At 48.7% G+C, this 27,582-nt stretch overlaps 2 protein-coding genes across 2 annotated transcripts in view; one reads left to right on the top strand and one right to left on the bottom strand.

Moving 5' to 3' along the window:
* The window catches only part of LOC126533728 (beta-1,4-glucuronyltransferase 1-like), a 350,896-nt gene that overhangs the window by 270,456 nt on the left and 52,858 nt on the right, over nt 1-27,582 (top strand). The window lies entirely within an intron of this gene.
* On the bottom strand, nt 22,766-23,994 carry LOC126533733 (uncharacterized). The gene has a single exon (XM_050180923.3). It carries the CDS (start codon nt 23,920-23,922, stop codon nt 23,302-23,304), a length of 621 nt encoding a protein of 206 aa, XP_050036880.2. The 5' UTR covers nt 23,923-23,994; the 3' UTR covers nt 22,766-23,301.

Below are 27,582 nucleotides of genomic sequence, written 5' to 3'. Positions count from 1 at the left end.
GGAAGAAGGCCAGTAAAAAAAGCTTGTTTGCGTAATGCGTTAAGGCGCTCTTCTTGAGACGATGGCGCGCGCCTCCTCGTGTTTGAGGATCTCGCGGAGCCTCGCTCCTTAGGCAGAGACGGACGCTCTTCCGGATTCTCTTTGAAGTACAGCTTCCAGGAAATAAAACGTAAAAGGCTTTCTTGTTCTCTCCGGAGAGCTTGTTAACGTTGTTGAGGAGCTTAACGTGTTCGGTGTCTCTCGTATGCAGCGCAGCGTCTTGCTTTTTGCCTGAAGCGCAAAGCGGCTTCTTTTGCTACGCTATCTTCCGTCTTTTAAGGCGAACAGCTTTATTTGTCGCGTGTTGAATTTGCATATTTCCCCCCTTTTCGTTGTTCGTCCATTGTAGATCGTTCGACTCGGCAAGAAAAACCATCGTTCGTTCGTTCGTTCGTTCGTTCGTTCGTTCGTTCGTTCGTTCGCTCGCTCGCTCGCTCGTTCGTTCGTTCGTGCGTTCGTGCGTTCGTTCGTTCGTGCGTTCGTGCGTTCGTGCGTTCGTTTGCTCGCTTGCTCGCTTGCTCGTTCGGGCTAATCGCTCACAAATATCTTCGACAGTCTCTGCACTTCCTTTCTTTGGTGTCCAGCGGTCGCTCAACCTTTCTGTATGGTGACGTGAATTTTCGCTTTGTGATCTGTTCGGAGATGTCGGAGTCTGTCACGACAGTTGTAACCAGATTTCGGTCAGTGCTGCGCAGGCTACGCTCTTTAATGACTCTCTGTTATGTCGGTGCACTTGTTAGGTTGCCGTTTGTTTTGTCGTGTTAGTGGCGCCGTACTAGCACTGCGCTCGCTGCCCAGTCGCAAATCGGACATGGCCTCCCTCCACACTTGTGTGCCACATCTCACCTCTATTTCCTGCTAATATTAAGTTCTACGCAACCGGCCGCTGTGACTCGGTGGCTGTGCCGTCCTACTGCTGAGCGCGAAGCTGCGGGTTCGATTCTCAGTCCCGTCAGTCGCATCACGATGAAGGCGGAATGTAAAAGAAATTTCGTGTTGTTAGTGTTACGTGTACGTTTAACAACCGCAGGTAGCGAATATTAATCCCGAGCCACTTTTCCCCGCTATACCGCGTCTCTTATATAGTCAGATTATTGCTTTCGCACTCGAAGTGTGTACGATTTAATTTAACGTTCTGTCGCATTCCGTCCTCGAGCGCTCAGCCTGAGAAAAGTTGGGCGTCGAGAGACGTCGCCTAGCATTCGCGCACGAGTGACCGCGTTCGCGTTGCTCGCTTCCCTCCTTCGCCTCGCAAAAGGAGATTGACTCGGCGCGCAGCGCGAGCCAAAGGCAGCCGGCGAGCGAGCCAACGAGCGAGCCGGAGACGAATGCCTATTGTTTTGGGCGGCGATGCGTGATCGCGAGCTTCCTGTGTCACGTGGCTGCTATTGCAGGCAGGCAGGCGGGCGAAACGCCGTGAGAGAGGGGGAGAGAGAGAGAGAAGGAACTTTGGGAGGTCCTTCTGAAGCGAGCGTGTTTTCCAGTCCGGTTAACTTTAGCCAAGTCGAGCTTCAGTCTTCGTTTCGGAGCGCGCGTGCTCAACGCCCGCGCACCTGTCCTCGTTCAGCATTTTCTTGCTTTCTTTGCCCATTTTCCCTTTCCCTCGTTTTTTATACTGCTCGCCTTTGACATTCCTTGGTTTATATTGTCGTCGACGGCTCCCGTTTATTTGACGCATTTTCTTTTATTACTGCGCATGCGCGCCGAGCGTCTTCGAACCAACCGTGCGGGAACCCTATCAGCCTACGCTCCTTGCACAGCTGTTCCCTATATATGTACCTCTGTTCCTTAGTCGAACTTTTTTTTTTGCTCCTGTTTATTGCGATTCGACTGTTCCGTGTGACACGCATTCGTTGGGAATCTCCGCTTTCTTTCCGTCTGCTCGCTTAGCAATTTGTGCAGACAGCTCCGTTATGTCCCCGTTCGTATACCTTTACGTGTAGGTGCGGATATATATATATGTATATATATATATATATGTCGGCACTTGCCTTCTGTGTAGCTCGGCATACGTAATTCTGCTATGCTTGTGCTTTGTCGTAGGTTGTTTGTGTTCTCTTGTTTGGTCTTGTCTGCCCAGGGCTTCTGTTTTCTCCGCTTTGGGTGAGGGAAGGCCGTCTGCTGTGTATGTTATTCCGCCCCCCTGAACACGTATCAGCTCGTCGGAACGTATCTGGAATCTTCGAATGTTCCTTAGGATCTGTCCTTCCGTTGTTTTAGCTCTGTTTTTGTTCTGTTATGCTCTTCAGTTTTCGTTTCCGCTTTACCGAACCTGGCACAACAATCGCGGGTCGTCTGCTTCACGTAGGGTGCCGGCTCCCTCTGCCGCTGCGTTGTCGACTGCTCGGGAATTTGAATTTACATCTTCTGTTCGATTGCAGTGGCGTCGACGCCGTCTGGACATTCTCGATCGCTTCTCTGTGTCATCTAAAAGTATAAGGGAAAGTAGGATGTCACTGCGGATCGCGAGAAGTCGCCCTAATACTTAGCTTGAGATCTTTTCGCACCTAAAGGGGCGTCAGGTGTTGACACTTTTCGGTTGAGGCCACATGAAAAGCAGGAAGCAAAGCGTGGTTATCATCATGGTGCAACCTGCGCTGCCTGGCGAATCGCGCTCGTAGAGTGGTTTTACTCGGCCCTCTGTTTGTGTATGTCTGATGTTTAAGCCTTAGTGAGCGTCGTGTGCTTCTGTTTTCTTTAGTTTGCAGAAGCCATCGACATTGATCTGTTAACGTAAACGAATAGCCGTACTCTTCTAGAAAGCTGTTCGTTTCATCAAGGAATGATGTTCTTGTAGGCGTATATTTGTTTTAGTAAGAATGTTTTGGTAGCGTCTGTTTGCTACTTGTGCAACTCCGTCGAGAAGCGTCCCGTTAACTTGCACTTCTTTAGTAGCAGTACAAAGTGACTATATATATATACACCTAGATTCATAATATATGTTAGCTCTAGCAAGGCCGGCATGCGTGGCGATGGCCATATCCTCCTCTTCCGCCGCCGCCACAGAGGGAGAAGGCGGCGGGAAAAGGGGAGGACTGTCCTCCACGATCCATGACAGCAGGTAAGCCTTCGAACACCCCTAAGCCCTGGCGCGACAGCCAGGAACGCACCCTGCAACTTGGTTGCGCGAAAGAGCGCACCTTTTTGCATCGTCCCCTTTATAGTGATGGTAGGAATCCGACCACTAACGACCCACCACAAAAGCTGGCTAAACAGCCGAAAAAGCCTCACGAAGAAGGGGCGAGTAGTAGCAATGTTCACTCATGTTATATGATGGTGCGCTTGCATGGTGCCGCTGCTGTTAGGTAGATGAATACTGGCTGACGTGTGGTGCACTACGCGACGTAGTTGTGCAGTGTCACATATGGTAGACCCCGTACGTAGACGTGGTCGATGACGCTGCCTCCTCTCGATACGAACTATTATGAACCGTGATAAACTGTACTTCGGTGGCGGCTGTGTATGGCGCGGTCGCGCAGGCCCTATCTTGAAAGCGAACTGATACTGATACTGGTCGCGCAGGCCCTATCTTGAAAGCGCGCCGAGTACTGATAGCTTCGTGTGCGCGGTGTTCTCGCCACTTCGCGTTGGAGCGAGAAAGAGAGAGAGAGAGGAATACAGGAAGGCAGGGATGTTAACCAGTCAATAGTGTGGTTCGATACCCTACGCTGGGGAATGGGAAAAGGGGAAGAGAGAGAAGGGAGAGAGAATGCGTAGACACGTGTACGGACATCACTTGAGTTAAAGCCGCTCGCGCAAACCAGAAGTTCTGAGAAAACACGAAAGTGCCTTCACTGCCTTCTGAGCTGATGATCGAGAGGCAGCACGAAAGTCAATTCGCTCGATGCTGGGGGCCCTATCTTGCAAGCGATCTCGTTTTAGGTGAAGGATGGATGGACGGACGGACGAGTTTCCTCGTTGGTTGGGCACAGAAACGCTTCCGCATTGAAAAACGAAAATATCCTGGTCCCGCCTCGCAGAAAGCGCTTGTTATGCGACCAGCTTGTGAAGCTTTCATTTCTCCATGACCTACCGCCCACACAACAATATATAGTTATTGGCAATTGAACTGCGAAGTTAAGCTTGATTAGAACGCGTTCTTTTCTTTCCGCTTTCGCCAATACCTGTGCTGTGTACTCGTTCGCTTAGCGCGCGGCCGATATATGACCTTTGGCAGCCCGATGAGCAGTGGGTCGAGATTTTCCTCTCGAGTGATCGCTTCCGTAAGGTGCTCCACGTTTCGTTCGTCCGCGGCAGTCGCATTGACTTCGAAAAGGGATCAGAAACGCTGCATTTCAAGATGGTACCGGCTCCACTTCTTTTGAAACCGCCGCCGCCGACGACGAGAGAGCAATTTGGAAGCAGTGTACGGCGTGCGGCGTATCACAGAAGTCGGCGAATCGATCACATCGGGGTGGGCTTTCCGGTCGACCGAATACCAGCCCCTTCCCCCGCCCCCCAATTCCGTGCCTGCAGCCGCTCGTTCGATGCGATCGTAATTCTATAATTGAATTTCTGGCCGTGCTCTTCCGAAATTTCGAGCCGTCGCAGTGCTCAGCTTATTAAGAGAGAGCGCGTGTTACGGCGGGCATGGACGGGCGGCTCGAGGTTCTGGCTTTATCTCGGTTATTCGCATAATTGCAGACTGGATATCTCTGCCACTCTCCCGCGCTTATACGGTGCGGGGCGATCGTGATCGCTGACCCGGCCGAGGACACGATCGTGGGCGATGCTGGCTGTAGCTGCTGCTTCCAGTTGTCTGCCATGGTTATTCTGTTCCGGGAGCTGAAATAGAAGATTCCGCTCCGACGCTCCGAGCCGCCCTCTCCACGAGGGGCGTTATACGTGCGTTATTAGCTAGCGCCGCTAATTTTTGACGCTGTCCAGGCCGCGGAGAAAGAAAAAAAATGAAGGAAAAGTTTCGTCTCAGTTCTCGCCGTCTGCCTCGTTTGCGGTTCGTTCTCGGGGGTCGTCTGCGCAGTCATCTTTACGTTTTACGTTTATTTACTTATTATTTTTTCTTATTCCTGTTTTTTAATGCCAGTTCCTGCTTCTGTTTTCAAAGCAGCAGTGAGCTCTGCGCCTGCTTCATCGGTGGGCACTTGGAACAGGGGGAGGGAGGAGGGGGATGCGAGAGTGAAATCACCTAACTTTTCGTGCTCGTTCTTTCAGTGACTGTCCATGAAACACTTGTTTTCAAACTAACGTCCCAAATTGTGCGTGTTTGATTATCGCTGAGTTCGACTTCAAGTCGCTTACGCCCTAATAAGCATTTATTCGGAACTGAAAGCTGGCTTTCGTACAATTTCGCAACATGAAACGTAGCTTATCTTGTTCTTGTGTGTGTGTGTGTGTGTCTGTGTGTGTGTGTGTGTGTGTGTGTGTGTGTGTGTGTGTGTGTGTCCTGTATTACCCCCTCGTAATCTGTCTGTCCGTCCGTCCGTCCGTCGTCTGTCTGTCTGTCTGTCTGTCTGTCTGTCTGTCTGTCTGTCTGTCTGTCTGTCTGTCTGTCTGTCTGTCTGTCCGTCCGTCCGTCCGTCCGTCCGTCCGTCCGTCCGTCCGTCCGTCCGTCCGTCCGTCCGTCCGTCTGTCTGTCTGTCTGTCTGTCTGTCTGTCTGTCTGTCTCTCTGTCTGTCTGTCTGTCTGTCTGTCTGTCTAATGTCTCTTGCTCTATTCGACGACAAACATCGCTGTGAGCGAAGACGTCACTCACAGTGACGTTTGAATTATCAGATCTATTGAAAGTCTAACATGTCTGGTAAAGCGTTGTGAACTTTAATTATTAGACCAATCATTCGGGTTTTCAGTGTGGTACAGCAACTTGGCACAGCAAGTGAAATTAGGCCTGATTACACATATCGGAGGCACACATGAGACACAAGAGGCATCATACAATTGGCTACGATGATCTATGCAGGCAACAAGTGTAACTTGCTCTCGGAACGGAAACGCCCATCTACGATGATCATTTGCGCGGCGCCAAAGAAACTCTAGGTGTCCCACAGTGGATTGCATGCGTGCTCTTGATTGGGCCAGAACGGACGCATCGACAGTAGAAGGGGAATGCACCCTCCCCGTCTCTCGCCCAATTGACGACTTCTCGCATAGCATAGGTATTGTCCCGGTAACATCGTCAGTGAAGCTGAACGGAGGAGAAGCGCGATATTTGTAGCGAGCTTCCGCTCCAGGCCGACGAAATTGTCGCTGGCATCCCCAGCAATTTGGTCTGACCGTACCGTTCCGTCGCACACCGATTTCGTTGATTTGGCTGCCACCCGCCGCTCGCTGAGCCCTTGCCTGAAGTTGGAAAGTTCAGCCTGGCTTCCTTTGTTGGCCCAAGTTTGCCGTGAAATGAGTGCGCAGACCTCCCGTTTAATTGGGTAATCAAATTATATGGCCGTTGTCGATCGAACGTTCGTTTGCGTGCGTGCGTTCGCTCGTGCGAGCGCGCGCTTGTGTGCGTGCGTGTGTATGTGCACTGGAGCTGAGCGTGGGCGGCTTCTGTCCGAACTCAGTCAATTCTACGAACACTACGTGTGCATATATAATTACGGGAGTCGGCTTATTATTACCGGACTCCCCTCCTTGAGGAAGAAAATGAAGAAAAAGAAAGAATCCGAGGAATACCTTGGCCTCATTAGGTCGTAATATAATCTCGGGGAAACCAAATAAAAAAAAAAAAAACATGCCTGACTGGAATCATTTTGTGCCAGCAGAGGCAAGAAAAAATTATTGTAATTACTTGTAAGCTCCGGTTGCGGAAGGAGAATATAGAAAGACGACTCTTCTTTAGCCCCTTTAACCAGGGTGTTCTCATTTGTGGACGCGAATTCTCTTTTTTTTTTTTGCCAGTTTTGTCGAGTGGTGTGCGAGGAAGAACTAACGGAAACTGGGCTGTGCGGGTCAGCCTATTGCTCGGCTCAAGCGGTTCTACTCCAGTTAACTTCATACTGCACATTACTGCTACATATGAGCACTTTACAACGGCACTATACCATGTTTCGCGGGTCGTTCAACGCGTACCGTTCCGCCAGCATTTGTGAAGTAGCATATTTGTTTTCCTCGTCATCGAAATGCTTGGAGTAGAAATATGCTTTAGAACTTGAATTTGACCTACCTTGGTCTACTAACACGCTCATACCGCTAATACCTAAAGCCGAAGACAGCGAAAGAAACACCAACAACAACACGGGCGGGAACATTTAACTACCGTATCGACTCGTGTTAGGGCCGCACCTTTTTTTTTCTCTAGATTTTGACGAGGTGCAGCCCTTACATGCGGCCGGGGCAATTTTTTTCCGACTACGAGTTTCGAGTCGCGAACCTGAATGCTTTCAAATGGAACGCCTTCCTCGATGTGATCGTTGCGACGAGCTCCTCTTTCGGCTTCAGCCACCGATGTTTTGACTCGATTTTGACTTGTTTCGACTCGTTTCGACTCGAAGGAGACTTGTCGTCATAGCGACAAATGCTTTTCATGGCATTAGTTTCGGGTGGCGTTTCCACTTCCTCCAAGAACCGGCAGCACAATACTTTCTGTCCTGTCTCCACCTCTCGGTGCCTTGCCATCACCCTATATTTTCGAACATTTCGACTTCCCTCGTTCTCCTCCGCGCACGCGCATATTCTGCTTGCTCAAGTGTGGCAGGAGAAAGTAAGCTGCCAGGAAGCTTGGAGAAAGTGCGCGCTTTCAGGGAAAGCAGTGGCTGCCCTGACGAAGTTCTCTTGAAGCGTATATGCGATTTGACCTACTGTCGAAACTTCGCCTCCATCTCCCTGTGATACTCACCAGCCGTGGTCGCTCAGTAGCTATGGTGCTGGGCTGCTGAGCACGAGGTCGCGGGATCGAATCCCGGCCACGCCGGCCGCATTTCTATGGAAGCGAAATGCGAAAACACCAGTGTACTTAGATTTAGGTGCACGTTAAAGAACCCCAGGTGGTCGAAATTACCGGGGCCATCCACTACGGCGTGCCTCATAATCAGAAAGTGGGTTTGGCACGTAAAACCCCATAATTTTATTCCGTGTGATACTGTTTGGCCTGATTAAAGAGGTATTACGTAATAGGCACGTACGTAAGTTACGCAAAGGTCTCCGTAAATTGTGAACAGGCGGTTACAGATATGCAATTAAGTTTTATTGTGAACGCAAGTTGTGTCCAATGCCGCACAGTCCTACTTGGAAGGCAGTTCGCTGGGAATATTGCGCAAGGCCCCAAAAGCACTAGTGCACTTTGTGAAGGCGACTGGACTGTACTACTTGTGACTGTTAGCGAAATATTCTTTGCAAGTGTTTTAAAGCGAAGCTATATATGGCTAGCCCATTCATCCGTCCGTCCGTCTGTCGCCTGTACGCCGAAAACTCCTCCGGCGCAATCCCATGCGCATGCGCGAAAGAAAAAGGACAGAGAGGCGCGCGATTGGCTGCGCCAGTAGTGACGTCGTCGCTCTCCGTCGCAGCCGCGCGCACGCGCGCAGCAGTTTCTCTCCGGCTCCGAAATGGGTAGACCACATGTCATGTGTACTCCTGAGGGGCAGGCAGCTTTCGATCAGCAACGCCGCGAGCAGAACCGGGAACGAGCTCGTCTACGCCGTGTCGATGCTTCAGGCCGGGCACAAGAACAGGCTCGTGCAGCCGTGCGCAAGCAGCAACTGCGTACCGAGGATGCTGCATCCTACAAAGCCTTCGTTTAATGAACCGTCGGGATCAACCCAGTTATAAACACTGGGGCAGCACGTTTCAAAAAAAAAAACTAAATTATGGGGTTTTACGTGCCAAAACCACTTTCTGATTATGAGGCACGCCGTAGTGGAGGACTCTGGAAATTTTGACCACCTGGGGTTCTTTAACGTGCACCTAAATCTAAGTACACGGGTGTTTTCGCATTTCGCCCCCATCGAAATGCGGCCGCCGTGGCCGGGATTCGATCCCGCGACCTCGTGCTCAGCAGCCCAACACCATAGCCACTGAGCAACCACGGCGGGTAGCACGTTTCAGCTTCGCTGGTTTACCATATGTACGGACTGCTTGTGATTTTTTTTATTATAACGGCCCCTTGATAATTTCCGTTTGGTTCCTTTTTTTTCTTATCTACTTTTCTAATCACTTCGGGAAGGGAAAGACGGCTTTCCACTCTCCAATTGTAGGGTAGCCAACCGGACTTTGTTAACCATCCTGCGTTTCCCTCTTCGCCTCTCCCCCCTCTCTCTTCGACGACGAAAAGGAATAGAGTTTAACAAAAGAAAAAGAAGAAAAAAAAATCAAACCTATATGGTTGTGATGGATAAAGAAGGGCGCATTGGTTAAAAAAAGCCCCATCGATCAGAGTCGGTCGGGGCCTTCTTTGCCGGATCATCCGACGCGAGTGCGTGCGCCGGCTTAACACAGCAGGAACTTCCCGACAGCGCTCTTTTTAAGCTGCTTAGAGCCGCGGTCCACTGTCTGACGAGGAGCAATTACCCGCCGCGATGGAACGCTCGCGAGAAAGAAATTTGAGCGCCAAAAACCCTGCACTTGACTCCGCATTTGGCCCGATCGGTCATCCCTGGAGGGGAAAAACGAGACTTTCTTGCCCGATTATGTTTTCAGACTTGGTACCCTACTTTCATTTTACTTTTAGGGGGAGGGGGGGCTCATGTTAAATTTTTTTCGTGTTTTTGTTTCTCTTAGATGTCGTTTTATTGTTATTTTTATCCCGTCAAAACTACCCGTCTCCTCCGCAAAAGGCGGTGTCACTTTGCTGCTGGCGAAGTCATGGAAGTTTAGTTCTCCTTTATTTTCTTTCGTTTTATTGATGCTCTCGCAGGCTTAGAGCTATCTTTTATCTTCACTGGCTTCGTTGTGAGGAATGGCTATCCCTGTGACTGGCTGCGTGACAAAAAGGAAAAACTTGTGTAAAGGAGATTAAAAATTGAAGATTGGGATGCCATGCGGCCTTCTTGAAAAACTTGTTAATAAGGATTGATTTTCTGAAACAGTTGGGATTTCCATGTTCAAAACGTGAGGAAAAGGGAACGTTTGACGTTTTCCTAATCCTTATGATTTTTATGTTTTGCAATCTCTTGAATGACATGCCGCGGCGTCTCAGTGACCGTGACTCTGCGCTGAAGAAGACGGAGTCATGGGTTTGTAGGCCCGGCATCTGCGTGCTCATTCCGGTGGGGGTGGAGTGCATAAACGCCTGTATAGAGTATATAGATTCAACGAATTGCTCATGGAGCAACACCAGGTGGTCAAAGTTATTCCGAAGCCTTCCACTGCGACGTCTATCATAGCTATAGTGATGTTTTGGAACGGCAAACGTAATGAATGAATTAATGAATGCATAAATCAACAAATCGATCTTGTGAAGGAAAAACGTGTAGGAGCTTCGAAACATCCGAACATCCCACTCACTCACTCACTCACTCACTCACTCACTTAAGGTGCTAGCCGCATGACTTTGACATTGGGAAGCACGGTGAAGAAGAAGGAATCTGTGGAACGAACATTAGTGGCAGAAATACCATGTAGGCACAAACTTAAGAAGCACATGCCGCAGGTGATGGAGGCGGCGCGGTAGCGCTTAAGCGATCGCAAAAGCACACGATTACAATATTCATTCGCTGCCCTACAGCAGCTGCCCCTGTAAGATCAGCTTCCTTTTATCTCTACGCATTGACCGCCCTGCTCAAAGAGAGAGCTTCTCTTTCTTCACCGATGAAAGGAAGTTACTTTGTAACGCAGAGTAATCTGCAAGGGCGTATACTGTATGCATACTTTGTGTTGACACAGATGAGCGTGCGCGTCAGGTCAAGAGAAAAAACAAAGAAAGCACCTTTGCTCCGGCTGTTCCAGGCCGGTCTCTCTATTTTACCGTTTTCTTCAAAATCTTTCCTATTTCTCTTGGGGTTTGTTCTCGTCTAGTTTTGGTAGCTTACTTAGGCTGCCGGCACACCCACTTCCGCATCTCGCGATTTCCGTGCAGTGTGGCGCAAGCCATACTATGCATAGAGATTCTTACAAAAATCACGGGAGATGACGCTGGTGCTAATGTCGGCGGCCTTGGCCCGTATGGCTGTTCAGCTTGCCCGGCAGTGATGATCAGCACGTAATGGATTCACCTAATCTTGGCCCTGCTGTCTTCTAACGGCTTTGAGACTTTGCAAGTTAATCGTTTCCAACTAGCAATTTGGCTATAAGTACCACAGTTCGGTTTGACTACGCACAGGTGTAGACTAATGGCGTTGCTCTGTTTAAAAACGATAAGAGTGATTCTTCTTCTTCATCATCATCATCATCATCATCATCATCATCATCTTATGTCCAATGCAGGACGAAGGCGTCTCCCTGCGATTTCCAATTACTCCTGGCCTGTGCCAACCTATTCCACCTAGCACTCGTAAATTTTCAATTTCGTCGCACCACTTAGTCTTCTGTCGTCCTCTACTGCGCTTCCCTTCTCTTGGTATCCATTCTGTCACCCAAAAAGAAAAAGGTAAAGCATAATAATTGACGTCAGAAGATCGTTTTAAGGTACGAGTGCGAAGATTTGACAAGCTCATGTGCAAGCAATCATTTCCCATTGTAGCTCAGCGATAGCAGCACTTGAGCTTCCTCTAGTAATTTTTCTACCAAACTTTATGCTATACTGAGGTCAGGCTGCAACAAACTCGACTATATCGGACGCCCAATTTACTGCTATGCTTATGGCGCATTATTTTTTTACTTCACAAAGCACGTGCATTCGTAATCATCTTCAACCGAATTAAGTCTATTGAATTTACCGCGTATATCCGACTACACTCATTTGTTACTCTGCAGAAACCGGCCATTTTGTTCCTGTTGAACTAAAGCAACCTTCGCGCAACTGTTTTATGCTCTTAATTTTGTCAAGCATATGACACTTTTTAGAATATCTGCCTTTAACGCTCACTTGTTTGCTCTGGCAGATATGGAATGTTATGAAGGAAACCTAGCATCTCTGATGAGCTGGCCTGATAGAGGTGGGCGGAAGGGTGAGGGAAGAGCAAGTTGACCTCTTACCCTCGGGATGCCTCTGCGCACATCAGCACGCGCGCCGCTGATATGCTTCTCAAAACAATTTCGCCGGTCTCTTGAAGTTGACACCTTGACCAGCAAGCAATTTGAGATTGGGTGTCCGATGACCACGCTTGCAAACTGTTTTCAGCCGTACTGAAATATTTTCCTCCTGACAGAAAGCCCATGTCTTAAGCAGTAAGTTAGCTTTTGGCCATATATTGCTTAGAGGTAACATATTGACGAAAGCAGGCGAAATGGAAGGGACAGATTACAAATTGTCTATAGGCTTTCTTCCGGATATGTATTCACGACGTCTTTTCAAAAGGTCCATAACATGTCTAAATATATCGCTTTTAGGGATCTCTTAGTTGCCACTGGGTTGGGCGTAAGTCTAGGTTAGATGAGGTGTGAATAGCTTTTGCCTGTAAAATGTCTGCAGCTTACGTTTCGACAAAGGAAAATCTAAAGTGAAGAAAAGAAGACGAAACGTCCATAGACTGTCTACTGAATATGTCTTCAAGATGTCTGTAGAATACGTCTACAAGATGTCTAATCCTTTAGCTATTAGGGATCGCTCAGCCACATCGGGGTTGGATGGAGCTGTAGCTTCCATCATGCTGCACGTTTCTAGTGCGATGGCTGCACAGTCGTCGCACGCGCGCCAGGTGGTCTTGACGCGAGTCTCCTTTTGTTCTTAGGAACTTGCCGGCAAGCTTAAACGAAAGAAAACGGTGCATGCCCTTAGGCCTTGGTGCAGTCGATCAAACACGCGTTTACCTTTGCCTTCTTTTCGTCGCTGAGAGGAGGAGGCAGAAGGAAAGTGCGGAAGAGGAGGGGAATGCCCAACTGGGACACCCGGAGCTGCGCTTCGTGGCAGGGACGTGCCAAGGTAGTGGAAGCACGGTCCCTGCCTGCGCGTTGGGCAAAACGTGGTACATTATAAACGGCAAAGTAAATCAGTTTAATCTTGTAAAGTATTTTTTCGAGACTATAACTTCGTTTGACGAGGAAAAGGTGGATCATATTGAAGAAGATGCGTGGCGAATTTCTTTTATTTTTTTACCAGTCCATACCTTAACCCTATTCCTCATCTTAGTACTATTCTATTGTGAGGGTAACTATGCGGTAACCTACAGAAGAATAAAAATGGGTTAAAGTTCATACGTCAGGCATTACCAAATCCTCACTGAAAGCCTGCATTGCATTCTACCCGTGCTAACATATGGAGCAGAAACTTGGGGGTCAATAAAGCAGCTGTGGTACAAGTTATGGATGAGGCAAAGAACGATAGAAGAAAAATGTTGGGCGTAACGTTAAGAGACAGGATGAGTGCTGCGTGTATCAGATATCAAATGGGTGATAGCAATATTCTAGTTGACATTAAGATAAAAAAAGAAGAATGGAGCTGGGCAGGTCATCTAATGCGTAGGGCAGATAACCGGTGGACCGTTAGAGTTTCAGAATGTGTGCCAAGGGAAGGAAGCGCAGTCGAGGACGGCAGAAAATCAGGCGGGGTGATAAAATGAGGAAATTTGCAGGCGCGAGTTGGAAACAGCTAGCGTAAGACAGGGGCTAGTTGGAGATTGCGGGGGGAGAGGCCTTCGTCCTGAAGTGGACATGAAAACAGGCTGATGTTGATTGTGATGAACTGTACGGACACTTGAGGCGCGTTCGCACCGTGCTGTCGACGCCGTCGTGCCGTCACAGTATCGACGGCGCGTGCTCGGCTTGCTTTTGGAAGGTTAGAATGCGGCCAGAGACGTGAGACACGAGCAGTGCGTTTAGATGCAATAATTTGGAGGACGCCCAAGCTTCGCCTCGAAGAGTGGAACGCGATAGCATTCAAAGATTCCTGAGCGCATCTAACGCTTCCCGGCAACTGCGGCTTATGTAACCTTAATGTTTACCGGGAAACGCTGGCGGCGAATGCTATGCAGGAAGGCGAGCTTTGTGGTTCTTTTTTTTTTTTTTTTGACGGTGTGAAACGAACCAAGGGGGTCGCGCCGCTCCTGCTAAGACAGACATCAAACGGCAGCTGGAAAACGCTTTCGCGTTAAAAGGGGTTTGTGTTTGAATTTCCGCCTAACAGAATGATGTTTTCTCGTATCTTCTAATTATAATACGACGCTATCGTGTCTCTAGGTTGTGTGTATGTCGTACTTTACCCTTTTTTCTGACGCATTTTACTTTGAGAAATTGAATTAGTTCAGTAACTTCTTTGCGTTACTCATAGGGCCTGCGTAGTTGGGTATACGTGGCTCGGAATAATTATTCCCGAAACGACGGCCGACGCTGGGTGCGGGACGCCGCACGCCGACGTCGCACGCTGACACCGGATTTTCTGCAATACGGGGCCCTTAACGCTATGGCGTTAAAACGACGCAACCGAGTTAACGCTCTCTCGTTCTTCGCTCAATCGACTGTGCAGCCGAACCAGGCCGGCTTTCCGTTTCTCCATTGCTGCCAATGGCGTCGCGCGCAGAAACACTAGGGTTCCCGGTGGGTTCTTGGTGGGCATAGGCTGGTCGGAGCGCAACGGACAGCAAACTTCAAGAAACGACCCTGCTTCGTGCTTGAAAACGCCGGCAGTTTTTCTTCGATCTCATCTCAAGCACCACCCAACCGTTACAAAAAATTTAGTCAGTCTATAGACCCTCTATAGACGCTCTATAGACCACTCTGTGTCTATAGAGATTGTTTATGGTCAATGAAAAGTATGAGATGATGTCTGTAAAGAGTGTCAGAGATTCTATAAATATCTGTATATAAATGTTCAATAGACGGCAGTCGATAAAAATGCGGCTATAGACCTATGTATGTACTTTTTCTGTAGACATGCTATTAACGATACTCGATGAAAAGTGTTACAGCCATAAGTATGTCCATAGACTAGCCTATACACAGTGTGCAGAACTTGTCTATAGAATGAGGAATTGGGACGTGGCGCTCCTCAGTATGGGCTGAGCGGGCAGCGTGATCCGCCCGTTCATTGCCGATAATCCCGCAGTGACTTGGAAGCCATTGAAAGGTTATCTCATGGCCTGCTTCACTTATATGTTGCAACGTCTCTGAAATATGGAATATTAGTTGTTCGTGTGGTCCGCGTCGTAAAGGTGACAGTAGAGACTGCAGTGCCGCCTTCGAATCGCAGAATATTGTCCATTTATGTGGTGGTTCATCACCAATGTGATGAAGGGCAGTAAAGAGCGCTGCGAGCTCTGCTGCCGTCGATGTTGTCGCGTGCGTCGTCTTAAATTTGATTGTTGTAGCTTTCGCTGGTATGACGATTGCAATAGAATGAGCCACATTTAAGAAACACGCGACTGTACTCACTTGATCCAACACTAAGTCTTCGAGCGCCATCACAGCTTCGCCGTAGAGACGCCACGCTTTTATATCGACTTTGGTTGGGCGTTGCCTTTACTAAAGCCTATGCATTCCGCATAGGGATGACCGACAGCCCAACCTGTGACCACTGCGGCCATGAAGAATCAATTGGCCATATTTTGTGTGCCTGCCCGCAGTACAGTACACAGAGGGCATGCCTTCGCCACGAACTTGACCAACTGGACGACCAAGCGCTATCCGAAAAAAGAATTCTACAACATCGAAAGGACCTACCATCACAGAAGAAGGCCGTGCAAGCGCTATTGCGCTTTTTGCGATCTACCGGCCTGTGTGAACGACTTTAACTGGAACGCCTTTTGTGTGTGTGTGCCTCCATGTGTGCGTGTTTTTTTTTCCTTTTTTTTGCGTTTTCCTCTCTGTCATCTTTCTAACCCCTATCCCCCATCCCCAGTGTAGGGTAGCAAACCGGAGACTTATATCTGGTTAACCTCCCTGCCTTTCCTCTTCATTCTCTCTCTCCCTCTTGTCTATAGAAGTCCATAGATTCGTTTTTACACAGCCTATTTACCGTATAGACGAATGTTAATGGACTTTCTATAAGACTGTCTAAAAATATTTATGTGAAGAAACTAGGTTCGACGCCTGCAACGCCACTGGTGGCGCTCCTCACTGCGCCAGCATTCTAGGACGCGTGGTAGCAGCCAGCGGGATGTTTCAACTAAGCAGCACAGGTTGCGTTGCGTGCTGCGTCGCGTTAACGTGAGCGTATTCTTAGAACACCGTCCCAGCAGTTCCAGCGCAATGCTAAACCTCGCGGTCGCTTTCAGTGGTTCAAGCTTCGGATGAAACTGATTAATTTCGTGCAACTGCGCTTCCTTTTAACGTCAACTGCAATGTCGCTAATCTAGCTGATATTGCTCATATTGTATTTGATATTTTCTGAATTCTAGCTGAAATGAAGGGGTAAAAGTAGTTTTTGTATGTTTGGTGTAACGCGTATAGCGTGTAGCTCGCGCTATGATTGAACTACAGAAACTGGTGCTAAGGGAAGGGGAAGGCACTGCGAAAAGGCAAGCCGCTAGAGGTGCATTGATAATATAAGCTAATTCGCAGGTAAAGGATAGAGCCGGCCCGGCCCGGTAACTGACAATGGTGCCAAAAAAAGAAAGCTTGCGCTCGGTTTAGTGTTCGTCGAAAACTCGTCTGGCGAAAAAGCGTACTGGTGCCAAAAAAACATGCGTGCTTTTTTTGGCACCAGTATGTTTCCTCACCAGACCAGTTTTCGTCGAACATTTGACTATCTAACTGACAATGCTTGAAAGAGACCTTTGTGCTGTTGCGGTCGCATTTAGAGGGGCTGCAGAGGGTGACACACACACACACACACACACACACACACACACACACACACACACACACACACACACACACACACACACACGCACACGCACACGCGCACACACACACACACACACACACGCATACGCACACACGCACGCACACGCACACACACACACACACACACACACACACACACACACACACACACACATGCAGAACACACGCGTGTGTGCAATATAGAAAATGTGGGGGCTTTTACGTCGTATTGTTTCGCCTTTCTGATCTTAAACATGCAGATTTTCTATAGATGAAAAACTACCCAGTTGGTAGGCGGTAATGCTGAAGTTTGTGCAGCGCTCACTGTTGTACGAAGAACAAGAAGATTTATAACGGGGCAAGCGCCGACTCTCAACTTAGTTGTATTCGCAAACACGCAAAGAAAGAAGACTAACAGCACGTAGTTCTAACAAATGACACAAATTTGCCAACGTTCTGTATTTTTGTCACGTGTTTTAACTGTGTGTTGTTCGGTTTCTTTCCTTCGTGTATTTCCAAATAAAGGTCAGTAGAGAGTCGGCGCTTTCCCGCTGTAAATTTCCTCGTTTTTAATGCCATAGCGTTAAGGGCCCCCCGCGTCACAGAAAATCCGGAGTCGACGTCCCGCGTCCAGCGTCAAGCGTCCTGTCGTGAAAAGTCATTCCGAATCACGCATACCCAACCACACAGGCCGTCCGTGTAGCGCAGAAAAATTGCCGAACTATTTGAATTTCCCAAAGTAAAGTGCGTCAGAAAAATCGTAAAGTACGACTTACGCAGAAATTACAGGCATGATAGCGTTGAATTGTAATTTCAATATGCGAGAAAGTATAATTTTGTTGCGGGGAAAGTGAAACACAACCCTTTTTTGCAGCGTTTCTACCATGCATAGAGTGGCGCGCCTGGTTCCTTGCAATACTTCCAGATGGCGCTCGCCTCCGCGCATCCGCGGCTCTCGCAAGAGGCCGCGTTTCTACCAGAAAGCTCGCCTTCGTGCATAGCGTTCGCCGACTGCGTTTCCCGGTAGACATTACTGTTACATAACCTGCAGTTGCCGGGAAGCGTGAGAAGCACTCAGGGAGCTTTGAATGCTATTGCATTCCATTCTTAAAGGCGAAGCTTAAGCGTCCTCCAAATTTTTTTCATCCAACTGTAAGCCTTGCACAAACTTCACCATGGCCTATGAGTTCTTGCATGGAAAAGGCCACAAAGGCTCTTCTGCTTTCTGCCTTGAGCGTTTCTTGAAGGACACTGGATTACATGAACGCTTGTGGCAGTAAATATTCCTCTGCGACTGACTGTGAATGACTATTATTTTTATTTTCTCCCCCTATCTCTTCTTCCCTTTTCCCCTCCCCCAGTGTAGGGTAGCCAACCGGGCACGTCCTTAATTAACCTCCCTGCCTTTGCCTTTTGGTTTCTCTCTCTCTCTCTGTCTCTCAACATACACTGTAGTGATGATCATGCCATAGTGCTTCGCGTAGGTTCGTCTCTGTGATGTAACTCACGAGTCATCGCTTTGAGACGCGCTCTTTCGACAGCGAGAGACGCATGCGTAGCCCCTAGCCAATAGCGTGTCGTCCGTGCTTGCGCCACTGCGTGGGATGTTTCTTTAACAATATTTTTTTCTCTCCCCGTGTGCCTGCCGCTCCTCTTTTCCTTCTTTGATACGCTCTTTCGGTACGTCCCACGAGAGCTGCTCTCCGGCGGGGACCATCTTCGCCCGCGCACCATCCTTTAGCCCGTGCCCTGTGACCCGGCGAAGCAAGCAGCAGCGTTTCTTAACAGCGATCTCGAACCCTACGTCTCGGCACTCACCATGCGCATCAGAAAACAGGCGCACGCAAACACCACTGGACTCTCTCTCTCTCTCTCTCTTTCTTTAAGACGCTCTCGGCGATAATGCGTCGTACTGGCTGGAGTCCGTCCCTCGCCTGTTCGCTGGGTAGGGGGGGGGTGAGGAAAGAGAGAGAGAGAGGGAAAGGGACCGGCAGCGCATCATCAACATTCAGTAGGAGCGCTCTTTCCGCTATGCCGCTTTCATTTTGTTGCGCCTTTCGCTCTTTGATGTCCTCTCGGTTCGCTTTCAGATCTCGAGCGAGCGCCGCGCGACGTCATTGGTTGTAAGCAACGCGCCTGCCGCCACAAAGGGAATACGGTGTAACGCGCACACTGAGCATACCCACGATGGCTCTGGGGAAAATTCTTTAAAGAGCGTCCGGCGTGGAGAGCTGGGGGGAGGGGGGGGGGGGGGGCGGCTTGCTTGGCAAACGCTGCCGCTTGTGTTCTCGTGACTTTCTGACCCTTACTTCTCGTGTGCTTTCTATTTTTCGTTTCCTCCCTTTTTTTATTTCTCTCTCTGCCGCGAACAATGAGATACCAGAAACGCTGAATTCAAAAACGACGCACGGCGAGCCTTGGTCAGCAGCGTTCCTGTTGCCCGGTGCCTCTCCGTTGCCTGTTGTTTCTTTAGTTTTTTTTTCTTTTGCCTTTCGTGCTTTCCGCTGCATAACCTTACCGGAACGTCGCTTCTTGTTTTCCTTTCCTTTCTCTATCACTAAAGACCGCGATGAATAATCTAGCTAACGGCCCAGAGCTATTGGGAGATTATGAAAAGATAGGAGGGGGGGGCGGAGGCGGGGGGAGACTTGGGGGAGGTGTAACACGAGTGGACAGCGCAGCTGCGCACAAGAGTTTTGAAAGGCCGGGGCTTCTTCGCTTCGCTTTCTTTGTTTGCTGCGCGTCCTTTTGGGGGAGATTATTTGTACGGCGGGGCCAGGAACAATGGGAACGTCCGACCCGGCGATAGAATAATGGGCGGGAGGGGGGGGTGAGGGGGATGCGGACGTCCTCGGATAGGGATATAGCGCCGCATTTATGAACGCACCGTGGAGCGGCGTGCGTAACGCGACGCTAAATGCGGAAAGAACGACACTAGGCGACACCGACGCTAGGACGCGCCATTGGAGCAACGAAAAAGAAACTGCAGGCAGAGGCGCCGGCAGGCGTTGATCATCGGGAGGGCCGTCTGCGCCCCGTCCTTGTTGCGCGCGAATGCTGGGCTGCCGCGGGAATATATAGTACCTTGGACGAGGTCGGGCGGCGTCGGCTTTCGCCTTCGGCTCATTGGCCGAAGAGCGGAGCCCGGTTTATATTGTGTTGCCAAAGGGTCACGTGAGAGTCGACAGGGCGAAGCACGTCTCATTCAGGTGCCCCGAAGAAAAAAATATATATATATATAGAGAGAGAGAGAAGCGGGGGGTAAAGTTATCTCGTTCGTGTGGCCTTTCATTTCTCTCTGTCTCTCTTGCATTATATCGGGCCAGGAAAGGCTAATTCTAGCTGGCCTATGATAATAAAGCTGAGTGTGGGGATAGTTGATGTGTATTCCTGTTAAATAAAATATACAAGCAGCTCAAGCGAAAGACGATCTCGCTTCTTTCTGTGTCCTGTGGGAGCGATCCTTTGTTCTTTCGGGTAAATGAACTGGGGGGGGAGTCGGAGCACCTCTTCCTGGTTGAGCTCGCCAAATGAGATATGCTTGCTTGTTCGGTAAGGCGCGATGAATGGCGCTGCCTAATGCGCTTCTAGCTGCGAAACGCTGCTATTAGTCGGTAAATGTTCCGCCGTCCTGTATTGTGAGCGTCTTCGGTCGGGCGAATTCTGGATCCAACCGCGATCGTTTTGGAATCCAATTGAATGCTATCGGAATCCGAATCTCGCCTTTCAGCGGCTAGCACGTTTTCATTGTGTGTGTCTGCTTGAGTGATAGTAACGGCGGGTTACGGCACAATGGCTGCAGAAGATCGCGGCGAAATTGAATACAAGGCTCACTGAATGTTAGCAGAAAAAGAAATGACGATTGATGGATTCACTGATTGTTTGATTGATTGATTTGAAAGAAGCTGTAAGCGAGAACTCCGAATTAGATTTGTAGTGACCTGTGATTGATTGGTTATTTATCGATCGTAACGATTGCTGTGAAACATCTTAGTGCAGAGCTCCTCAAATTAGTTTTAGTGACCTCTTTGGCGGGCACCGAAAGCTCACTACTCGAGCTTTCCAATTGGAATGCTGTTGCTGTGACACAAGACGTGGATTATGCATACTTGCAAACAGAAAGCTTTTACAAAGTGCTGTTCCACCGTCGTTCCATATGGAGCCGCGAATATTGGAACGGTCGCGCCAAAGTGAGCTAGTCCCCTCGGAACATCTCTTCAAATAGGCATTGACTTTCGACCTAGTTAGACGGAAACGCAGCTCTAGCAAGCGCGATTATATGCTTCTTTTTCTTCCGGATGCAGTGTGCGTTTGTTGCCCTGCATTGCGATGTCAAAACCGAATGTTGAGTGTAACACGGTTGTAATTTCACGCAGCACGAGATTCTACTTCTGCGACAGAAAGATTAAAAAAAAAATAGTAGCGACATATAGTGCGACAAACATATACACAACCATCAGAGCAGTTTCTATTAGTTAGTATTTGCTGCTGGTAATTACTATCAGCTGTTAGCAGCTCTCAGCAAATAAGGGCTTTAAGAATTTGTTCCGAGCTTGTCATAACTAAAGGAGAACTCGGCCAACGAAAACAGATTTCTTATTTTACAACCCAGCCTTCCCTCCACTTTCGCGAATGTAACTGAACTTTAAAGATCGCTTTTGAAGTAGCAACTCTTGAAAAGGAACAAAAATGATCCGTAGTCATGGAAGCAATATTTGACGACCTCTTTATGATAAGGAAAACGTCATCTTTGCAGGAGTCGCTAGAGCTATGTGAATGTCGATGTATTGATGATGACTACTAGATGCTGTAGTGGTTGTGGTGAGGGCGACGATGATCGTCGTAGTCATGGTGGTTTTCTTGTAACTGAGTAGTGTCAGTTAGGTTATTATCTGTCGACAGTTGCTTTTTTGACAGAGTACGTGTATATAGGCCAATTAGTAACAGCGGACTGGGATCATGCGAAGGAAATCTACAGCAGATTTAAAAATGAGCGGCAGCGCATACAGCAGGCATCACCAAGGCATGACCGGCAGCTGACCGCTATAATTGAAAAGTTTACAATCGTTGCAATCTACCGGTATACACACGTATGGCGCAAAAACTTGGTGGAGGTCGCTAGAAGAAACCTTCGTCCTGGGCAGCAGACATAAGATAGGCTAACGATGCCGTTGACACCGATGATGACTCGCTTTTTTTTTCCGCCAGTACCGCACGCTCCGATTCTCCGTGATGACGTCACACTCGATTCGCCTCCTTCGTCCTACATACTTCACCGTCGGAGCCAGAGTGCACGCGTTGGAAGGGGAAAAAATGCAGGTTGAGGCAAAAGAATAACGCACGAAATTGTCAGAAGCACAACCGGAATATACCGCGAAGGAAAACGTATACTAGAGAGAGAGAGAGAGAGAGAGAGAGAGAGAGAGAGAGAGATGCTGTCAAGGAGCCCTAGAGTTTCTCCATACTGCCACGACAGCCGCGCGTGACCACGCAAAAGATATCCGGCTTCCCCGCAATGACTCTGCGTGCTGCGACGAAGGCGACCGGGCTGCGAGGCGAAGGTAAAACGGAAGAGAAACGTTCTTGAGGCGTTGTATTTAACGAAGCATCCACGTGACTATTGCCGCAGTATACATGCCGGAGCGTGACGTTCTGGCTGATGCGGTGAGCCGGGTGCCGAGTAGTAGCACTGTAGAAAAAAAGAAAGAAAGAAAGAAAGAAAGAAAGAAAGGAAGAAAGAAAGGAATAATAAAGGAAATAGTAAAAGAAGAACGTGATTCTAGAAAAGCAGCTTTACACGTTTGTTAACGCTTGGAACAATTACCCATCAAGCAGAAAAGGTTGCGAAAGAATGAATGAATGAATGAATGAAACGAAAAACCTGCAAGACTGGCTAATTGGTCCATCGTTTAGCGCTGTCTTCCGAACTCGAAGGAAAGAGCGCCAAGGACAGGACGCTAACGAGAGGAGAAACGCACGGTGCTGAATAACAAACAACTTTTATTGCGTATCGACGTAAACATGTGTACTGGAATACTGCGAGAACAATCAATGAAAAACAAAAACAAAACAAAACAATGTAACATAGGAGATCACCGTTGACAATGGTATGTCACGTACATGGATAAGTACACGATTTCGTTGTGCTGTAGCGATAGTGTAGGCACCTTGACATAATTTTCGCCGCATTCATCTACACCTTCAGCGTGCCTTCATTTATCAACGTATCAGCGTTGTTAAATGACTGATGCTTTCACAGGAAGAAACGAAAAAGAAAACGAGGGAAGAAACGAGACTTCTTAAATTTTTTGTCGCGGCTCTATTTTGTCTTGTTTGCTAAATGAGAGGCAGTATGTTCAAGAGTTCCATTCTCGAAGTGCTGCAGGTTTGAAGCTTTCTCATTGGGCACTCCGCGGATAGTTGTCGGATGTGAGAACGTGGAGAAAAAAAAAAAGAACAGGCTCCGCAAGTACATCACTGGATGTTCCGTCGCCGACTTCGCAAGCACCGTCCCATTCAGCCGTAGATGGGGTCGTGCGGCCTGTTGCTCATGGCACACTCGGTGTTTCCCAGGTGCTCGCCCTTGTCCATGGTCAGGCAGCCGGCGCCCGCGCCGAAGCCGTAGCCCTTGGGTCCGAACTTTCGGCCGTAGCACTGCTTGCAGAACAGCTCGCCCGCGTGCTCGCCCACGTTGGTGCTGTCGAGCCGCTTGCGGCAGAGTCCGCAGACGAAGCAGACCTTGTGCCACTTGCTGCCGGCGGCCAGCATCTCCTCGGCCGCGTAGACGGAACGGCCGCACTTTGGGCACTTGGCATGCTCGACGGCCGGGGTGAAAGGCATCTCGGAGGAGTGGGGCGGCCGGTAGGTCTGGGAGACAGGCAAGTTCACTGCAGAGAGCCCAGTGAGCGTTTGCTGTGGGTCCGCTGGCGGACCTGCGATTTTTCTAACACTTCGGCGCACGGCACCAAGAAGCTGGCCCAGGGACATATACGGCTCTCCGGCCCAGCCGGCGAATCCTCCTCCTCCTCCTCCTCTTTGCGGCCCGGTGACGTCACCGGGTCGCCCGAGGAGGTGGCGGGCGAGCTCGAGTTTACCCTCGCCCGTCTGACTCAGGGCCGTTGGCACACGGCGCGACATTCTGCACTCCTCCTCTCCACCCCCACCCGTTGACGCGACCGTGACGCCGATGGCCCCTTCGTTTGTGCGGTTCAACGATCGCTCCGCAAAAGACGCACTTCGCGAAACGCTGTGGGGGTGGCCGCCAAAATGTAGTTCGATACGGGCGCTCGGGGAAAGTGGGTGACCGGGCCGGCGGGCACGTCATGGTTCGGGGACGTCCTATGCGCTTGCTTCTTCTTTGTATCTCTCTCTTCTCCTTTTTTCTTCCCCTTTCTTTCTTTTGTACTGATCGTGCTTACGTTCTAATTGACGTCGACAGGCAATATAAAAAAAAAAAATTGGTTGTTAGTCAGCGCCGCGTTCGTCTTCTCTCGTCACCGTCCCGTTTTTAGCGCGCTTTCCTTCAAGTTCAGTAGGGTTACGCGGCCACGCTCCGCGAGCGCTAGATACGACCTCCGGAAAAAAAAAAAAAAAGAGAAAGGAAGAAACAAACCACTCGCGCTGTCGCGTGGCCTCCGAGAGTCGGGCGCACTTCACCGCTCGGTCTCGGAGCCCATGGTTGAGAGCGAAAGGCGGCACTCGCGTCGTATCGTCTGCTATACTGTGCGGCGCGCTCGAAACATTGCATAATGCTGCCGGGGTAAATTTGCTTGCGCAACGGGGGCGCGAACGCCGGTAGTTTCGTATCGCCTTACGTAAAGCGCCAAATGTTTGTGGCACGCGCCGCTAGACACTGCCTGAACCCTTAGGACACGGCAGCCCGATAATTACATTTTTTTAAGGAGGTGTTATTTGCTTCAATGCTTCGCAGTTAGCCGTATGCATGACGTCTGTGCCTATGTGCTAACCAGCTCGATTTACCTAATATACTGATAAAAACTCGTGTCACTCCTTTACTCGTTTTACTCGTGTTATTTCGTTAAGTGTACCTCTGTGGCCTTTCATTGCTTGAGTATTTCCGTTTTCATGTTTTGATCTTGGTAGTAATGTTGATGAGCCCTGGGCCGCTCTTTTGTAGCGATGCCTTATGCCTTATTCTATGCTATTCTTATCATCCACCACACACGGCCGCCTGATCGCGTTGATAATGTGGGCAGACCGTCGCTCTGACCAGTGGCCAAGCGCGAAAAGCCTGAAAAGGCATAGAATCGGAAAAGGCATCGCTACAAAATACCGGCCCTGTATTGAGGCGTATCTTTTGTATTAGATTTCAGAAGGCTGCTTACTCTTTTTCTTTTTTTGCTTTGATTTTGTAACCCCCCTTACACAATGCCCCCATAGGGCCTGTAAACTATTAAATAAATAAATAAATAAATAAATAAATAAATAAATAAAAAATATTCCTACGGCTTAGCGAATTTCTTTTCTATCAATGGGAGAAGGTGCAAAAAAAAAAAAAAATAAAAGAAGAAACGACTAAGTCGACAGTTTCTTCTTCAGCCTGTCAATGGCGTAGACGGTGTGGTCATTTTTAAGTTTTACGAAATTTCGGAAAAATTGCTTGTGGCAGATAGCATAATTCCTGTCCTTGAGCTGGATTACTCAAAGGGGCGGATATTACTGGCACAAGAAATCGAAAGACGCATTCAACTAATTAACAAAAAGTCAATAATTAACCTTGGAATAACTACTTTACGGCACATATTGCAATTTAGAAAGTTTAGGCGGTGAATGCGGCAGACGTATCCACGTGAAATGAACCTCGAGGGTGACACCACTTTCGGTACAATTATTTTCCAAATCGTGGGACGAAATGCATGGGCTTGCCAGCCAATTTCGTGCTTCAATTCATAAAGGAGCGCTTTGTTAACAAAAAAGAAAAGAAGGAAACTAAGTCGAACAACCGTGTATCTTTACGGAGAGTTTCATGCCGCATATCTCCAAACTGTTATTAATTCTGGAGAGAGAGAGAGAGAGAGAGAGGAGAGGCAATTCTGGAAATTCATTCCAATGTAATACGCCTTGCGAACTAACCGGCTACGATTCGTAAGTTGCAGTATTTGCCGTCAAGTGGTAATTAAAAAAAATTGAGTATTGAACTTTTTTAATTAGATGCATATGGATTTCGATTTCTCAAAAGTGATGTGCCCCTCTCTGAATCCTCCAGCTGAAAGACTACAACTATGTTATCTGAATCAAGCGATTTTTTTTTTTAAATTCCGTGAAACCTAAACGTCATCACCCCGCCAAATGCGTGTAAACGACCACTCGGGTCGTTCCGTCAGGTCGCGTTTCGAAGCTGAGCGCAATCTAGCCGGGCGGACAGTAGGATGGTGCGTTTGCATTGTTACACAGTGATCGATAAGTGAACATTCACGGCCTGTGGTTACGCAGTAAAGCGATTGGCTTAGCAGGTAAGAATATACTAATATACTGTGGCTGTCTTTATAGAATAAAGACAGCCACAGAGACCGGACATACAAGCAAAAAAAAAGAAAAGCGACACAAACTAATTTTACGAAAAGTTCGGGCTTTACTAAGCGCCTCATCAGCCACTGTGTCTTTCGGAGTGTTATAAACACAGTCACTGAACACTGAAATAATGTGGGTGAAATCGTCGTGGTGGCATTGCGCCGATAAGTCCGAGGACGCGGGATCGAATCCCAGCGGCCCGGTCGAATATTGTTGGCGGTCAAAAGAAAGAAAAAAAGAACAGAGAGAGAGAGAGAGAGAGAGAGACGTTTGTGTATCCCGTGCATTGGGTGCACGTTAAAGAAACCTCAGTGGCTGAAACTAACCCGGAGTTCCCCCTCTCCCCACTACGGCGGGCCTCATAATCAAATCGTAGTTTTGTCACGTAAAATGTCAGAATTAATTTTTTTTTGTAGCCTAATAAAGAGGTGAGAGTGTCCAAGGGGAAAAATTCGATGGTATGAGGTGTGTTGCCTGTCTAGGAAGGCGCACGGAGATGTAATTTTCGACAGCCTGTCCAAAAGCTGGAGCATGTTGGTTCCCGTTGTAACAATGTGGGCGCATAGGAAATGCGTCTTGGCGTCAAGAACGTGGCGCAGATGAATACGAAGTGTTTCGTGTGACCTTTAACACCGTTAAGTGGTAAGCATCACGCCTCTGCCGCAGTTCCCAGGCGTGACGAACCTTCTGCAAGGCCGAGGCACAGTCTCAGAAAAATTATTACGTGCTGATTCCTGCGTTCGTATACTCGCGATAGGGTAGAAATTCGCTGGGGGGAAAATTGGGCAGGAATTAATGGAATGTACCATCTACATAATCTTTATGAATAACCACCATTGACCGGCCGTTGTTGCATCACTGCGATCCAATTATGTATGTGAATATTTGGCCTACTGCTGAGACCTTTCCGCTGCCAGGATTTGGGGCTCAATCCCATCGCTCGTGATCCGTTGTCAAGATTGGAGTCCGGCATGAATTCGAAGGTAGCTGGCCCATGCCGTCCTCCAACTTATCCACGCTGAGGACGTTGATGAAGGGAAGCACTGCTTCTCATCGAGAACGAGAAATGGTTTATTTACAGTATTTATATCAGTCTAACATGACTGTTTGAGAAAGTACATCAGTCTAACATGACTGCTTGAGAGAGAGTCTCAGTCCAACATGAATGCTTAAGAGAAGTCTGTCGAGCATCCGCACAACAGCAGTTTTTAAACACTCGGTCCTCCCGCGATACAAGGTGATGCGAACGTTCGTTTAGTCATCGCA

The sequence above is a fragment of the Dermacentor andersoni genome, chromosome 7 (genome assembly GCF_023375885.2).
Source record: "Dermacentor andersoni chromosome 7, qqDerAnde1_hic_scaffold, whole genome shotgun sequence".
Taxonomy (NCBI): domain Eukaryota; kingdom Metazoa; phylum Arthropoda; class Arachnida; order Ixodida; family Ixodidae; genus Dermacentor; species Dermacentor andersoni.
The sequence above is the reverse complement of the archived record's forward strand: the minus strand, read 5'-3'. Positions and strand labels throughout refer to the sequence as shown.

What these genes read in the sequence shown, in the direction of transcription:
- LOC126533733 (XM_050180923.3), bottom strand. Translation starts at nt 23,922, where the DNA reads ATGTCGCGCCGTGTGCCAACGGCCCTGAGTCAGACGGGCGAGGGTAAA.